Genomic DNA, 18,554 nt, shown 5'->3' on the forward strand with positions numbered 1-18,554 from the left:
CCCCTCTACTGTCCACATTTATGCATTTGATGAAGTAGGTTCTGCCTACAAAATGCTCATGCAATGATAAGTGTATTGATTTTAAGGATTCTCTGGTGTTTTCCAGGCCCGTGCAACAGCTGGAGGCGGGGGGAAAGTTGGGTACACTTGCCCAGGGCTTCAGAAGGCTAAGCCAAACAGGGGACCCCACCAGGGACTGGCGGCTTCTTCTCTTTTTGTCTTTTAGTTTATAACTTTATTCTAGAAAGACTCCCACCCTGGGCCTCAGACAAAGCTCTGCATCGGCCTGATGTTTTCTCTCAACAGACTTAGCACAGTTGCGCTTCTGGCTAGTCAGCATTTAGAGTTGAAGATATGTTAAAAAGTGAAATTGAGACTAATATTATGTTGTCCAGAAGGGTTCGGAATTATTCATTCTAATGCTACCTAAGCTTTTTCAAGTGTTCAGAATGGGATAATGACCTTAGCTGCAGTTGGGCCAGAATTCAACGGAAGGATCCACTCCCCCAATCGATGTATGTTTATTAAAATATCTGTAGAGCCCTTCAACCCTGCCCCCCCCCATGTACAGCCATACACATGGAGAACCTCTATTGATGTTCTAATGAATGTGCATAGGGGAGGAACAGATCCTGCCACATTCCACTACATGGAACTATTATCAATCTTTTGAAAGCCTGAATAAAGACTAGCAATTTGGTTGTTTGCGGTTAAAATAACCTAAATTGAACAGAATGTTTAATTACGCATAAAGTATACAGAGTATGCATCAGATTTCTGACTGTACCATTGAGTTTAAAAGTACAAGACCAAATGTAAAAGGCCAAAGGATAAATTTATATGTGACTGATAAGCACATCGTGTAATGTTTTTCTAGAAGAATCACTTTTCCCTTTGCAGTTTGTACTCATAAATGGCCATTCCATTAACATTGTTCCTATGTGTGGTAATGATGTAAGTAAACTCCAGAACAACAGACACTTTAAGTAAAGAGACCTTGAAATATAAGCACATATTTTGCCATTCTGCTCATTTTTCTTCCTAAGCATTACATAGCTCCTTATGGAACGTAATAATCTTATACAACTTACTGGTAATGTGTGTGGGGGCACACGTATATTATTATCTTAGATTTTATAGTAATACTGTCAATGAGGTTATGCTGAAGAGCTGCAGTTCAGCACTTTTATTACTGGCTATTACAGTAAACACACTGACACGTTATTTGGCTTTTATTTATTTATATATCCTTAAACGTGGATCTTACATGTTTAAAAACGATGTTGGGGATGTCAGTGTGGTCAAGTTCAGAGAAACAGAAGGGTAATGAATAATAGATAGCAAGGGAGAAAAGCATGTGTGTTTCTTTTTAATGAATTAATACTTCTTCCTACTAATACTTCTTCCTACTTTCTACTAAGTACATTACATGATACTGGGCACCTAACCTAGGCTCTAATCAGACAGTACTTTATTCTGTTTCCTCTCAAGTTTCCTTCCCTGATAATTTTTGTGTTTTTTTGATGTGATCTTTCACACAACATAAACGCCCCTCCTGGAAACCTAGTGGACTCTAACTGAACTTTTGCACTCATTTCCAAGTTAATTGCTTCCAGAAAATAAATGTTTGCAACCCTGTTAACCTGGAAAATTGTGGGAGTTTTGCAGCGTAGTTTCCCCACAGTTTTCATGGAGCACGTCGCCCCCAGTCACATGATGTAATTTGGGGTGGTATTCTGGCATACTGTTCTTTCCTGCTGTTTCATGGGGGAATCAAGGGCAAACAGAAGCACGCCTGCACACAAAAGGTGGTGACCTGTCCGATGAGGTCTGCTGTTGTGTCACACCATGCCCACTGGTGTAAATGAAATTTTGTGTGACTTGGAGATACTTTGATCTCAAAGCCACAGTTCCGTAACACAAGAGGTAATGCAGTATAAAAAGAACATTAGAAACCAGGACAGAAGCACCAGCATTATAACCAGGAAAACTAACACAAAAAATCCCCAAGTCTGAATGCACCCCCAAGTCTTAGCATTTATAGAAAACTGATCTCAGTAAGATATGTTATAGAAATAAAAGATTATGTTGCTTGGAAAGACCAGGAGGGACATCTAGTCTAACTCTGTACTGTTTTATAGCCCAATACTATGCAAAGTTACAATTAATTCCAATATTGCTTCCAATTTTTGGAAACTGAACGTATATTCAGTATGTAAATCAAAGATTAAATGAAAATAATGATAAGTAGACCTTGTGATCAAGGGAGAAATTTAAAGCCATCACTGCTGAATTTGTATTTATCTATATGATATATACGGTATACTAAATTTCTGCTCTGGTAGGACTGCTATGGAATCACTTAAGTTTGTACTCCAAAGACGCTTATAAATACATCACTGAGCCTGGAATTCCAGGTTATATTGGAGGTTACTAAGTTGAAGAAAGGAAAATCAGAGTACCATCATGAGAACTTATTTCTCATGGCCTAGGCCAAAAATAAAATACAGTGTTTTAATAATTTCTTGTTGCTTTTAAATTTTTAATTAGTGGATTCTGCATGTCCGTGTTTTGAAGTAAAGGTAGAAGGTAAATGACCTCCATCCAGTTAAGTCCATTCAAAGGTGACTATGGGGTGCGGCACTCATCTCGCTTTTCAGGCCGAGGGGGCCAGTGTTTGACTACAGACAGCTTTCCAGGTCATGTGGCCAGCATGACTAAACCGCTATTGGCATATGGAGGACCATGACGGAAGCCAGAGCGCATGGAAACGCTGTATACCTTCCCACTGCAGTGGTACCTATTTATCTACTTGCACTGGTGTGCTTTCAAATTGCTAGGTTGGCAGAAAATGGAGTCTGAGGCTGTTGGGACATCTAGAAGGCTACAGGTTTCTCATCCCTGGCTTAACTTCCTCCTCGCTGTGAGGCTCTGATCCTACTACCACGTAGAATGGTGGCTTCCTTCAAACACTGGCAATTCGTTTAGGTTTATGGTGCTGGGCTGCCTCGATTTGGATTACCAAGCCATGTTGATTGGGAGAAAGAGGTTCAATTCCCCATGCACGTTACCCTTAATGTTCACAATGGTTTGCTGCTATTAAAGCTAAATTTGCGGCAACTTATACCACATGGACTTGTTTTGTCCAATCTGTTACATGGCATCAACAGAACTATTAATACTTTTCTAGCACCCAAAGTGGGGGAACCACTCAATTTACAAAGAGTGAAGAGGAACGCACAGTTTTCAAAAACACAGTTTCAACCTAAGCAGTGTATGGCTGTGAGTGTTTTCATTCCATCAGGGAGTCCTGCTATGCAATGCAGCATTAAAGTTTTAAAATAACTTCACAGCTCTGCAGTCCTTTTATACGTTCCGTGATTTATACTGTTACCCCTGTATGGTTTGGCCTTTGAGAGCTGCAGACCTGGTGCTGCAACCTACGCATCCATCATTTTAACTCCCATGACTGCTTTCATTGATTGTAATGAGACTACTCGTTTGAGTAAGGAATTTTGACTGTAGGATCAACCTCAAGATCAGCCCAATTTTTTGTGTGTGTTTTTGTTTTACACTCATATTTCTTCAGATACTCTTCAACATTTTATTTTTCTTTCCACAACTCATAAATATAGCAAATAATTATACATAAATGCAGTGTGCTAACAACAAAGCACATAAAAGCAGACCAGATACGATGCAATTAATTTCCTCACATGAAAAAATGACCTCCATAACTCACTTTAGACTCTGGCACTTGTGAGTTAAGGTCATTAATTTTTTGGCGAAAATAAATTTTGCTCTCCTATCATCTTGTGCTGTGCATTTTCCTTTACATGTTTCAGTTTTTAAAGCAAAGGGAAACATAATCACTTGTCTAGTGCCTCACTAAGCAAATAATTTTCCTGCCCCCATAGCATACACTGAAAACGATGCTTTTGTAATAATTTTTACCTACTTTATTACAAGATTTCTTTTTTGATCAACTACAGCTGAATTTATTCTTTAAGAGTTGTGTCTGCTTTTAGCCAATGTCCTTTAATTATGACACAAAACGTCCAGTTTGCACACAATTTTATTTATTTTACAAATAAAATCTTCACTGGAAGCAAAAATTAATAAATAATAGCCTGATCCTATGAGCTGATTTAGTGGCACATAGAGCTTCGGATAGTAAGGATTAGGGTGATTAAAAAAGAAAAGGAAAAAAAGGATCAAATTATATTGCAATGGCTTGCTGCATTATGCTGGCGCTGCAAGCGTACCTGTTATGTTCCACCAACTTAGCAGAGTAGGTCAGCACTACTTATTCATTACTATGTTTTTAACGTACCCTTTGTCCAAGGAGCTCAGGATAATGTATATAGCTAAACATAGTTTAACTGGGGGAAACTAATACCGAAATATGTGGCATAGTCCCATTATACAGAGCTGTAGAGAAGAAACATGCAGTTCTGTGTGTTGGATAGAATGGGGCACTGAGGACAACCAGAGGGGGAGCCAGGGGGGCTGTGGCCCCGGGCACACATTTTTGAGGGGGCGCAATCAGGCGCCCCCACGACAGGCGTGGAGCCCTGGCAGCTGAGGCACGGCGGCAGGCTGTTTGGTCTAGTGGGCAGGTGGGTGGATGTGGTGGGCGAGGAGCCTCTTGGTGTGCTCAGTTCCCCCTCTGCATGCACCCTCACCCCAGCTGCCCGGTCCACTAGGGCAGCACAACACTTGCTGCACTGGCAGCCCACACTACACTACTGAGGACAACAAAAGCCTCTAAATCAGCCTTCCCCAACCTGCTGACCTCCAGATATTTTGGATCACGGTTCACATCTGCCCAGTAACCATTGAGGGTAGGGGTGGGGAGGGAAGCGAAAATAAAGGAAAGCTTGTTACTGCATCTCTGACTGGGGTGCAAGCTTGAAAAGTTCTTGGGGGCTTGGTGTCCTCTTTCTACACCATTGCTTCCTGCACCACAAAGAGGCTGTTCTCCTCCAGGGCAACAGCACCGACCATTGCTGCCTTCCCGGTACCCAAAGGCAAGGACAACCTGCAGTCTTAAAGCATAGACCCAGGGTGAGGGAGAGGCTTGCATCAGCACCGGTGAAGGAGGTTCCTTCTTGATTCCACGCCCAACTATCTCTGCATAGTGAAGCCTCGTACAAGAGTGGTTGGGGAGAACCAGCCAGATAGGTGTGGTATAAATGAGAAAATGAAAATAAAAGACTTTTACAGGCTCAGCAAGGAGATTGCAGTAACAAAATACTGCATAGAAGATGGCTAATTCTGCTTCCCTTCCTTTAGTGCTTCCCTTACGGCATTCTTAACATGATAGCTGTGTAATACATGACCACACCAGATGGAAAGCTTCCTGCTCCATGGCCCAGTTACTGATGCGAAACCAGTTGGTAAATTTGGCCAACTGGCTTCCTGGTTACAATGTCATCAGAAAAGCACAGTGTCTGATGAAATGGAGGCATTTATTATTTTTTTAATTCCACTTTGGCAATATTGTGATGTATGAGCAAGTATATTACTGGCAAAGACAAGGCTGGTGCTTTATTTGCACTGTAAATCCACATTCATGGGTTCCAAAGCTCAGAACAGTAAATTGGGTGTAACAGGGAAGCATTCGAGAGAGAGAAAAGGCCTTCTCAGTGGTGGTTCCACTTCTGTAGCACTCTTTGTCTATCGATATATATATATTGATACAGTTTTTTAAAAACGGGTTTTAAAACCCTACTTATTCCAGCTTTCTTTTTCTTATGGAAATTATGTTAAATCTTACATATAGATTACTTTTTCCAGAACAGAAAAACTGCACAAAAGTATGTAGACTACAACATTTATGTTGTGAATGGCCCTGTGATCGTCGGATAAAATTTAAATAAATAAGCAAACAAATGAATGCATCAAAACAAACTTGTTTATCCAAGAAAAAGAAATGGTTGCAATTCAAGTTTATCAGCGTGCTTACTTGTTTTCTAAAATGAAAGTTCAGAAGTGCTTTTAGCTCTTGCCCTGTGTTAAGCACCTCCAAAGTTTAAAATGGGAAAATGAATGTTGTTTTAGTTGACAAGTTTTGTTTACATATGCCAAGAAGGGTATCTAAACAGTTTTGAAGTGGGGAAGTTATGCCCTGCTTCCTAAGCCTGTTCCCAGATTCATCTTGGGTGTGTGTGTGTGCAAACTTTGAATATTTGTCTGAATGCTTGTTTAGTTTTATTCTTTTTATTTTTTATGAATTGTCTCATATTTTATGTATTTTATTTTAATTACATTGTAAAGGTTTTAACTCTGAAAGGGGGCATAAAATAGTCTAAGAAATAAAGAAGTCAATCTCTGTACGTTTTCCTATTACGTACTAGTTTTAATTTTTAGTGGCATCATGGATCACTGAAGTTACTGACATCATCAATATTTGTTTTCCCTGTTTTCAGACAGCAGGATTTCAGGAGATTCTGACAGAAATTGAAATTTTAGCGTTGATTGTGGGATGTTTGTGCCATGACCTTGACCACAGAGGAACAAACAATGCCTTTCAAGCAAAGTATGTTACTTCTTTCTTAATTCTTTGTTTTCCTTACATGTATTAGAAGAAGAATGCAGAAGAAAGCGTTGATTTTAAGTTGCCTTGCACAGCAGAGTATTTTTATGCTTGCCTTTAAGAGAGACTATTCACCCAAATAATTTCCTATTCTCCCCCCCCAAAAAAAAAAACACCCAACAGCTTTAAATCACTTTGGCATCATGCTGTTGATTTGGCTTGTTCCATGTAAATTTCTTCCTTGTATAAAACCATGACACAGATTCTGGTTGTTCCACTCTTGGAATACCACATTCATTTACATACCTGCGCATGCCAAAATGGAGAGCATTAGAAAATTCCCCATCTGTCTTTCTTGGTTCTGTTTTGCAGCTATGCAGATTTTCAGGCAATATTAAAAGAAACATAACTTGATTGCATTCAAAACAGAAACAGGTGCTTTCAGAAACGGGGTCCTTCTGGGCTAATATGAACATATTACTACAAAACGCAGGGGGAGATGCTTCTTATTTGTAATATCTCTGTAGCTCTTACTCCAGTTTATGGGTCGGAAGGTTTTTTGCTATGTCCTCCACGGTCCATTTTGTAGGATAGTGAGTTGGCAATCCACAAAAGCAGTGGATCGCTTGGAGCTGAATCAGCTGCCCACACCCCAGCTCAACAGCAGGCCAGGCACTTAACTCCAGCAAGACAAAAGTTGTACAGTGGTACCTCTGGTTACGAACTTGATTTGTTCCAGAGGTCCGTTCTTAACCTGAAACCGTTCTTAACCTGAGGCGCGCTTTCACTAATGGGGCCTCCCGCTGCTGCTGCCACGGATTTCCTTTCTCATCCTGAGGTAAAGTTCTTAACCCGAGGTACTACATCCGGGTTAGCGGAGTCTGTAACCCGATGTGTTTATAACCCGAGGTGTTTGTAACCCGGGTACCACTGTAGTTTCCCACCATCACAGGGCACAACATGTTGAGAAAGGGTGGCTGGTACAGTGGTACCTCGGGTTACAGACGCTTCAGGTTACAGACTCCACTAACTCAGAAATAATACCTCAGGTTAAGAACTTTGCTTCAGGATGAGAGCAGAAATTGCGCAACGGCGGTGCAGCGGCAGCAGGAGGCCCCATTAGCTAAAGTGGTATCTCAGGTTAAGAACAGTTTCAGGTTAAGAACGGACCTCCGGAACAAATTAAGTACTTAACCCGAGGTACCACTGTATTACCTATCACTTGCCTGGGTAAATGCGAGGGCTTGCATGTACAGTATCTGCCCTTTCACTAGCCTGTTGTTGTAGCTTGATCCTACCCTACCTTAGACACAGTATTTTATATAAGCCAAGGTTATTACTGGATTGAAAGGTGAGATACAATTTAAGTAAATCCGCCAAACCAACTCATGCTTACGTTCTGCTCTATTAAACCATGGGAAATAGTAAGGCAACCGGAAAGGTGCTGCGTTTTTAAAATGACCCTCCACCCAAACGGTTGCTGTAGGAGGAACCAGAAATAGATAATAGTATTTTATTTTTTCCCCTCCTCATTTTCTGTGGTGCTTGCTACTATGACTGGATTTTGACCTGTTAATGGGACATTACCCCAAAGGAAATTAGCTTTTACACATGTTGATGGCCTAGAATTAAAGGTAGTGGCTGATACACAAGTCAGGAAGTTTGCCTAAGTTACTTAACTCTTTGCATATGCTAGTTCCAAGGGACTAACAGCAGCAAACAGGCATCTTAAATACACGAGAGTCTGGCTATTGCCTCCATTGAAATTAGCTTTGACACTACAAACCTTAATTACTTTCTAGCACCTATAAATCTATAACAATACTATTATTGTGCTTTTACTGCTAGGGAGAGGAAGAGGTGCTTTTGGGATGACCCTTGGGGACTGTGTGCATTGATTTGGGAGGCACCATTTGATTCTCTTTCCCAGGCAGCAAAAGTCTTGCCCCAGTCCTGTTACTCAACAGTGAAATGCTAGTTTAAATGCAACCAGTTAGGGTTGCCATATGTCTTCTTTTTCCAGGACACATCCTTTTTTTAATGGGTAGAGTCATCATAGTGATCCATAGTTAAAAGAAGAAGTAGGCAAATGTGTCCTCTTTTTTGCTCTTCTAAATATGGCAAGCCTACGGCCAGGCTTAAGAGCCTTTTCATAAGTGGCTGGAGCCTAGAATAAATATGTGAAGATGTACATGCTTGTGTTTCTACGTGAAGGAGAAAGTTGCATGTGAACTGGCCTTTGAATTGTCAAGATGCCCTGGTAGATTATAGATTCATAAATCATTGCTCAGACAACTTTAAAAAAGCAAAGCAAAACCCTGTTTAGCCTGTCCAACTTTTTTCTGTGGGGATGATGCACAATTCGCCTTTTCAAAAGAAAAGAAGAAAGGTATCTTAAAGAGGAAACCAACCCATCAATCAAAGGCTATCGTTCGTTGTTTGCTGTCCCTTGTGCTTGTCTAGAGAGCTTACAGTCTTCCTATAATACTGTGGAAATCACTACAGAGTTTAAACAAAAGGCACATCATGACATAGCACGTCAAGTGCTTCAGCTGTAGGACTTGTAACTTCCACAATTTATTGTCATACGCTCATTCCTAAAACCAAGTCTAACATTATTTTTAAGTGCCAGGGTTGAGTGTGATGAAAGATCAAGAGGCATGTGATTGAAAACAGCATCACAGCTTCCCGAAATTGCTCTGTTAATACATCCCAGCATGGTTTTCTCTGGGGGATTATGATTCCCAGTCATTCTACCCCACCCCACCCCAATACAGCTGCCCCATGGTGATTAAATATCAGTATGGGGCAGCTTTGTAGTATAAGCTCCTAGGAGACTCCCATTCCTTCCTAGCATAATCCATTATACTCATTTCTTTAGAAAACAACCACCACTACCACGACAAACCCCATCTTTTCACTTAAGGCTGCATCCCAGAAGTGAAATGCTGGCGTGCATTAATCTATTGTGACAGACCAATTCCATTGCTTTTCACCTTCGAACAATTCTCACTTTTTAAATTACTTTTCATAGTTTCCCTTTAATGGTTGAACTTAGCATTTTAAATGATGTGCAACACACACACACACACACACACACACACACACACACAGATATCGTAGTACCCATACTTTAGAAGGCAATCCTAAACGTGCTTACTAGGGAGTAAGCTCCATGCATATAGTTGGGCTTAAGTCAAAGCAGCAATGGATGCATCTGCAAATTTCAGTTACTCTCAGTTTTTCCTTTTTCCAGTGTTAGGTTAGGTTCAGTTTGACGTATTTTAACATCCGTTTGTGAATTTTTTTAAAAGTCCTAATGAAAATACGTCACCATTTCTCCTAATAAACACATTTCTATACAATTTTCACTAATAAACACATTTTGCAAGCAATTTTCCTTAATATGATGCACATTCGTTTAATGTTTTTACTGACATCTGCATTTTTATGCACACTGTCCCCTAATTTACACACGTTTGCCCATATTTCTGGGTTGGAGAACAGCACTGCAAAATTAGTAGACATGTGAATTTCAAGAGACAGCTGTGTTTCAGTTTGTGCATTGCTTCAGGAAGTGTGAATTAAATAGGTTTGCATTAAAATGCGAACAAACCAAATATTCCCCCATCTCTACTTCAAAGTAAACATGCGTGCGATTCCACTGTTAGGCTGCAGTCCTGTACATGCTTACCTGGGAGTAAGCCCCATTGAATTCAGTGTGAGTTACTTTTGAGTAGATATACATGGTGCTGATGGTGCTACATTTTCATGCCATTCTATTTTCTTGTTCACTGTAGCATGTTTGTTACTGTATGCTGCTGCTTACATTAAGAATGAAGTTGTAATTGGCACTAGACTTTTTGTATGTCTAGCCTCCCCTTTGCAAATTTTGCTTACATATTATTAATAGTATCTTTACACAAAACAAAGGTAATTGCTGCATCCAACCTAAAAGTGTGCGTGGATATATATGATTTATGACTGTATATTTTGTGCATCTTTTAATGTATGTGCCCTACATGTATACAGTGGTGCCTCGCAAGACGAAATTAATTCGTTCTGCGAGTTTTTTCGCCTTGCAAATTTTTCGTCTTGCGAAGCACGGTTTCCCTGGGTATTAACGGTTTTAAGAAAAAAGAAACAAACTTGTAAGACGTTTTTGTCTTGCGAAGCAAGCCCATAGGGAAATTCGTCTTGCGAAGCAACTCAAAAAACCGAAAAACTCTTTCATCTTGCGCGTTTTTCGTCTTGCGAGGTACCACTGTACACCTCTCCTTTATGTAGAAAACTTCATTTATTATAATAAGAGTATATAAAGCACCTGTGGTCCAAGAGAGCATTTCTATTGTATATCAAACAGGAGCTACTTTAGGAAAGTCATTCCGAGGTGACCCTAGGGTTTTGGGGGTGATGGGCAAGAGAGTCATTTGAGGCCCCTTAAAGGATTGTAAGCAAGTTAGGCATAATAACACGTCACTTAATTCTATACAAGAAACTGCAATGAAAGTATGGATAAATGTCTCATAATGCATTTATTGTGGTCAATTTTTATTGTAACTGGAGTGGAGAATATTACTTCATGCAGTACATCAACACAGCACTGTAAGAACATGACTATAAATCATAAAAAAGAAACAAGCCATTAGCTCCATATGTGATACTCTTATGTAAACAAATGCACCCCCGTGTCTCACAAAAGAAAATTGTAAGATGATATGGTAGGAGGCACATATGGTGAATTGGTGATAGCCAGTTCACTGATAAATAAGAGTATAGTGATTAATCACTTAAGAGTCAATTGTCTACTACCCTTTTTAATGAAATGAACTCTTTTGAGGCTTCCTGGGAGCAGGGCCCTCAATCAAATCACTGTAATTGTAATCCAAGTCTTTTCCAATCTTACGTTCAGCTGAAACCAGAGCTAACCCTACTAGATGTTTTTGGAACACAGAAGAGCGCAGATGTATTTTTAAAAATCAATTTCAACTTTTAAAATGGCCTATCACTAGAAGCAACAGGTACAGTGAGAATAATGCTAATACTACACAAATTGGGGTGACACTTGTGACACAGTGTGAGGCAGCCCAGTGTCTGCATATTGTTCTTGTGAATCAGGGACTGCCCCCCCCCCATTTATTTTGTGCAACAACAGTGTATTTCTCTAAAACCCTTCATTGCTTGCCTGTCTCTGATTCTATTACTGCCTTAGCTTTTCTCTTTGTTGATCCTGAATGCTATTGATATGGTGCCATCTTGATTGGCTAAAGAAAAAAGAAGGGTTTATGTGATGCAAATCCTTTTTTTGCTTCTGTGTTTACTGTTGTGCTGGCAACAACAGTAAGTTACCAACACAGGAGAGAAATTCTTCCATAAAACCCACTGATCAGAAGAGAGGGGGGAAGTTGTGTAATCCCATGCATATTTTCTCAAAAGTCCTACTATATGAAGGAAGATTCTCAGACAAGTGTGTATAGGATTGCGGCCTGCAGTTTTCTTTGGGCAAGGAAATTTGCATTTGAGGAGGCAGGGGGGAAGAGCTTCAACCTTTTCCCTGTCTTAAGCAGATATTCTGTTAAACAGCTGAGTCATTTTCTGGTGCCACCTCCATCTTCTCATCAGAGCCAGCAGAAAAGACTGAAGAACAATACTTTTCCACTTTGAAGAGATTGCACTGTGAGACAATACCTGTGGAGTTGTGAATGGTCTTTTCCTTTCCTCTCTTACTGAAACAAAATGGCGGCTGACTCCTCCTCATGTCCTAAGTGAACTGAGCAAGTGTATAAAAATGGCTTGGCACTTCTGGTGTACTGCTGATACAGATGGATCTGGCTTAAGTGGGCAAAGCTTTGTGTTTTTGTAGGGAAGGACTTGCAATGCTGCTGAGTTAAAGACAAGGCAGGCCAACTGCAGGAGAGGAGGCAAGCAGGGTTTTCTACAAGGTTTTGCCCAACCCCTTCAAAGTGTACGACTCTGGGTATATGCTCCTCCTTAAAACCACTGGTCTGAGGAACATTCACCAAAAGATCAGAATTGTAGCCTATATTCCAACATTTTCAGTACAGGATCCTAGATTGGGCTAACAGGCCTTGCTGTTGTCTGCTAGCTTTGGGTAAGATGGTGGTGATCAGCACAGTGGCTTAAAATAGACATAGTGTCTAGCTGACTGCCCCTGTAGCAAAACACAACCTGTTATGAAGTCTGGTCACCTTTTCTGGTGGGTGGTGTTGCAGCCAGGCATGCGGAGATCCGGCGGGGGGCAGAGATCGACGCTCCCCTCTTGCTGGCGCTGGCCAGGGGCACGCCCAGGGGTGGCCCTGCTGTCCAATCAGCGCCGGTAGGGGGTGTGGCTGCGGGAAATTTAAACCATGGCACAGCCGGGATGCCCTCTTTTCTCACCGTTCGTTGTAGCATGGCTGGGGTTTTTGGAAAGAGGAACTCATGAGTGGTAAAGCAGAGTAGCGTTTCTCTCCTTTGCTGGAGGTATTTCGGCAGAAGGTCAGTAACCATCAGCCCGTGATGCTGTAGTTGCAGATCCTGCACTGAGCCAGGGTTTGGACGAGATGATATGTGGAAAGAATCAGTGTGGCTCCTTTGTGTGTGTTGCATTTCCCCCCCAGGATTGGATCTGCCTTGGCTCAGCTCTACGGGACTTCTGCTACTCTGGAGCACCATCATTTTAACCACGCTGTCATGATTCTTCAGAGTGAGGTACAAAGCCAGCAGAATGCCCAACCTCTTCTCCTTATGTAAATATAAGTATCTAAAATAAACCTGCTTTTCTTTTATCAGTTCAATGCATCTATTACTTGTCCCTTTCTTTGCAAACTGGTAGAAAAGGGATCCTGAGTTCCACTCCAGATTCCTTTGATACATATGTCATTGGGTTTTGGGAGAAGGCATGTGTAATTTGAAATTGTATTTATGTTTATGCATAGTTTGTAAGCTGCTTTGTTGCTTGAAAAGTGGGCTATAAAACTGTTAAATATACTGTATAACATTGGCTCCCTGTGTCAAAAAAAGTTAAACAAATCCAAACAGCCTGGAATGTGATTGAAAAGTTTCTGACTTTTGTTGTTTACACCATCAGAACCACAGTAGTCTAGTAAATGTTCTGCATCATAAATACTTCCCCCCCCCCCCAGAATATAGACTAACATTGCCTCTGTCTTGATTAATGCAGTAAGTCTATGATACAATCTTTCTACAGCCTTCTTGGTATTCATAGTAAATAAGCCCATCAAGTCAGAAAACACAAAACTATTGGGGGGGGGGGGTAAACTATTGATAGGTTTTTCCTCTCTAACATCCTCCTTCATCAGCACTAAGCAGGCTTTTAAAGACGACACTGTACAGTGGTGCCCCGCAAGACGAATACCTCGCAAGACAAAAAACTCGCTAGACGAAAGAGTTTTCCGTTTTTTGACTCGTTCCGCAAGACGAATTTCCCTATGGGCTTGCTTCACAAGACGAAACGTCTTGCGAGTTCTTGCGAGTTTGTTCCCTTTTTCTTAAAGCCGCTAAGCCGTTAATAGCCGCTAAGCCGCTAATAGCCGTGCTTCGCAAGACGAAGAAACCGCAAGACGAAGAGACTCGCGGAACGGATTAATTTCGTCTTGCGAGGCACTGTAAAAATAAAATTAAATTCTGTGTGAATGGTTTTTCTGCTAAGACCAGCAAAGAAATGCCAAGGATGATGCAGTCTCATGTACATTTTACAGGTTGGTTTTACAGATTAAACTATCAATTGGCTTTATATAAAGAAAGGTTGGTAATGATGTGGTTTCTCTTTGTAAGCTTCCCCCCCCTACACACACCCAAGTGTGAAATAAATAATGCTTTCACTTAGCAGCTGTTTATGATGGCCATAACTTTTGAGCTGGTTCCAATCTTTATATACCCTTGCTCTTGATCCAAAGAGTCATCCCCCAAATGTTCTATAAATATATTGGGACTTCCAAGTTCCTTCTTTCTGTTGAGAGCCTGCCCTTTTGCATTGGCCACTGAACCACTCTTGAGATTTGGGGGCTTAGAAACATTTTCTGACACAGTATGAGGTCTCCCTGTTGAGTCTGGTAAGGGTGAGAAGCTTGGTACGTTTGTACAAGCCTTCACATGTGCCAAATTCTTAATTTTATTCTGGGTCCCAGCTCTTACGTTCTCTTGCTTTTTCTGTTTGCTTCAGTTAACACAGCTTCTTGCCAAATCCAAATATGTTGAAAACCTGATCTTGGTAATAGTAAACATATGCAAACTAAAAAAGCATATTGTCTTACTCTAACTCACAATTACTAAGGCTATAATCCTATATACATGTTTATCTTTGATCAAGCTCCATCAAACACAGTGGGACCTAATTCTGAGTAAACGTGCCCAGGATTGATCTGTTCAGGTGCTTAATGTACTTTGCATAAATAATGCATTCATTTATTCTTTTTTTTAACCACCGTTCATCAAATATTGTCCCTGGGTGGCTTACAAACATAAACACCTGTACATTAAAGCTAGAAAATGCAATATAACAATTTAAAACCAAGTTGAAATCATACTATATTATAAAGACAACAAGCATCCCATCCATTACAGCTGGACTTAACAGATCAACCTCCCTCAACCAGTACAAAGAGCAAATAAATCTCACATACATACTTACATTTAAAACACGTTGATTTCCTCCAAAGACTCTTGGAAACTGTAGTTTGTTAAGTGTGCTGAGAATTGTAGCTCTGTAATGGGTAAACCACAATTCCCAGAACTTGGTGCTTTAAATGTATGGTGGATGTGACCTGATAGTTCCTGTTATACCTCTGAGGAAGGGAATTGTACAACTGGGATGCCACCACAGAGAAGGCCCTGTACTGAGTTGCCACACAATAGATTGCACTCAACAGTGGGGTATCTGTAAGATCCCGTACAGATCTTATCAGACATGTATATTTCTCTGTACTGAATTTTGGTGTAGCTCACCCCTGTGCATCCAATAATAAAAAAGGAGTATGTAGTATTAGCATCAAATGCCTTGTCCAAAAGAATAGCATTTCATAATCATTTTCCTGCCACTTACATTAACCATAGCTTAATGTTATGTCCGAACCCTGATCTCCTCCTTGACATTGGTTAAGTAGCCGCCATCATTGCCCAAAATCTACAAATGGAGAATGGTTCTTCTGGGTTGTGTTTCCTCTATTTGAGGGATGAAATGAACCAATATTTAAGTGATCTGCCATATGTGCCAGCATTAACTGTGGTTTACTAGCTATGGCGAACGTTAATCGTGGCTTAGAAATATGTGCCAGTGTTTGACCATTCTCCGTTTACTGGTAAATCACAGGACATCCTGGCAGTAGCAAGCAGGTCCATCCTAAAAAGATAAAAAATAAACATAATACTCCCCATGTGCATTTACATTTATTTTGCAGAAAGAACTGGGTGGGAAACCAATGTGTGCCTTGATTTCAGGTTTCCTTGTGCTTTGTGTCACCTTTGGGGGGGGGTGACATTGCCTTTGGTTTTGAGAGCCCTGGTTTCTCCATATACTTGGTAGCCCATTGAAGTAGTGCTAACTTTCCCACAATGTTCCCTCACTTGGCAAGCTAGGGCTCTTATTCACAAGATGTTTCTTTTAATAGGTAAGCTGAGGCAGACAGCCAGAAGTTTATTTCTGGGCTGTTCTTTTCACACATAAACTGCAAGCCTGCAAAGAGAAGTACACACATATACCTCAGAAAGGGGAAGAATAACCTAGAAATAGATGTGCCCTGTAATTCCTAGCATACTCAAGAGGGAAAACTAAGATCCACTGAAACCACTGGAAATTATGTACACATCTTTAGCATTGGGCCAACAGCCTAACAGCAATCTGTTGTTGCCTGTAGACCTCTCTAAAGTATAGTCTCAAAGGCATTTGCAAAAAGAAAAAGGGGGAAAGGAGGTATGTAGTTCATCAGTTACATATATTACATTTACGTTCATAATCCTTTTTTTTAATTGCCCATAATTTCAGTCTAGCAGAAAGATCTGGGAAAACATCTTAATTGAAGTGGCCGATGAAAATATTTTTGTCATGATTTCAGTATGCATAATAAAAAGAGAGATTTGCTGTAATAATGACACACATTGCAGAGCTATTGGAAAACCTTTCAAAAACAGTCTGTTGATTCTAAGCTATTTAGCTTTGCTATCTCTTTCATTATAGGGTCACAACATCTTTGCTAACTTGTCCTCCAAGGATTACAGTGACCTTATGCAGCTTCTGAAGAAGTCAATATTGGCAACAGACCTCACTCTCTATTTTGAGTAGGTATTGGCATTTTCTGAATTTGACAAATGGAAATCCGAAAGAGCTACAGTCCCTAACGACCTTTTAAATACCAGTGAGGGCATGTGGCACATATTACCAGCAGTTACTATTTAATTATCATTTGAGGTATTTACTCTAGCGCTTGTGCATTTTAGTCTTCTGAAAGTTTTCAGTATGTTATGTGCAACTGTTTTCTGTTGTTTAAATGTACGATATACTTAATTTATAAAGTTAAAACAAAACCACTTCATTGTTACTTCATTGTTTATGGAAGAATTGCATTAGTGAGAGCTAGGTTTTCTTCTTTCTCTTTTTCATGTGGGTTTGCTTTTTGCTTTTTTAAATGGGGATCTTCTAAGCTTGTAACTTCCCATCTCTGTAATGAAGTTGCACAGCTCCATAAAAGCCGTAATGCATGTTTAGAGTGTACCCACTGAAATAAATGGGACCCAAGTTAACCATTACTCAAGTTAAGATCCCATTGATTTCAGTAGGTCTACTCTAAGAATGGAACCAATCCCACAGGATTTTTAAAATCTGAATTTGTAGATTGGCATCAGTGGGTCATATTCAGCTAAGTCATAGGCAGAGTAGATCCACTAAAATGAATGGGTATAAGTTACTTGGTTGCACTGCAGGTGTGACTCAGGTTGGATATCGGCCAATGTGTTTGAACAAAGTCACATCCCTGGATCAGAAGAATGCGTGGTCTCACTGGATGTGATTTTGTTCAAACATAAAAGTGAGTCTTACGCTCCTGTAGGTAGACAACAAAGTACCCTTAGTAGGCATGTTGCTTTGGGGGCAAGACCTACATGCCCCTCATGCAATGTATGGGTGAAACTGCCACCACAGATCAAATACCACAGAACTTGCATATCTCCTGACATCTACTTTTTCAACAGATAACAGTTAACAGATTCAGTTGCTAACAGGCTTGATGACTGGTTTTTTGTTTTGGGGGGGGGATGGTGGTGCTCTTGTATATTTATAATTGGTAGTTTCAGGTCTGAGGGCGTTGGTAGCAGGAAAAATGGCAGAAGCTAAATCAGCTCAAGGCAGCACCATGCTGTGTGAGGGCCATTGTGGGGAATGCAAATAGTGGTATCTGGCACCAATTGCAGACCTTCCTGCCAGCAGAAAAATGTAAGGGAGGGCACAGGGCAGATGTCAGCAGTGGAGTACCACCGCTCCAGCGGCTGTTCAAGGATGTTACATACTGATACTGGGCCTGGGTGAAGCTTTTCCCAGTACAATATCTCCTTGCTGAGAAAACGTTCAGCTACTGAGCTTTGGCCCGCTGTGCGTGTTGTTAAAAGACACAGGAAAAGAAACAGAACTAGCAGCTGTAGCTGGGGGCTGCAAGGTGATGTTCATGTGGTGTAAATCAGGCTTAGTGATGGCCACAAGTTTAGATGACTTTAAAAAGGCGGTATTAGACAAATTCAAGGACAGGTATATCGGTAAGCTATTAGGCACGTCAGCTAAACGAATCCCCCATATTCAGAGCAGCGTTCAAAACTTCTCCAGGTGCATTTTGCACCTGGCTGTTGGCCACTTGCGACCAAGTGAAGGTGCCTAGGTGCCAGGATGGCACCTGCCTTCTCCACCATCTAGAGGTGCGTCCCTTGGGGATCCTTGGATCTTGACTATTTTCACACACTAGCAACACATCCTGTAGAATTCTATCCGTTATATATTTTTATCTGCACAATT

General features: G+C 40.7%; 1 protein-coding gene across 11 annotated transcripts in view; it reads left to right on the forward strand.

Annotated features, from left to right (window-relative positions):
• PDE11A (phosphodiesterase 11A) overlaps window positions 1–18,554 on the forward strand; it is a 155,866-nt gene that overhangs the window by 104,378 nt on the left and 32,934 nt on the right. For 9 of the 11 annotated variants that reach the window (XM_082232795.1, XM_082232798.1, XM_082232801.1 and 6 more), the window contains 3 exons: window positions 6,432–6,541; window positions 13,159–13,249; window positions 16,734–16,834. In XM_082232795.1, the coding sequence (XP_082088921.1) occupies window positions 6,432–6,541; window positions 13,159–13,249; window positions 16,734–16,834 (302 nt within the window). Of the gene's footprint in view, window positions 1–6,431; window positions 6,542–13,158; window positions 13,288–16,733; window positions 16,835–18,554 lie in introns of all 11 variants that reach the window. The other 2 variants (XR_014222011.1, XM_082232799.1) reach the window with 2 other exon arrangements.

The sequence above is a fragment of the Podarcis vaucheri genome (genome assembly GCF_965113315.1).
Source record: "Podarcis vaucheri genome assembly, chromosome: 1".
NCBI classification, from domain to species: domain Eukaryota; kingdom Metazoa; phylum Chordata; class Lepidosauria; order Squamata; family Lacertidae; genus Podarcis; species Podarcis vaucheri.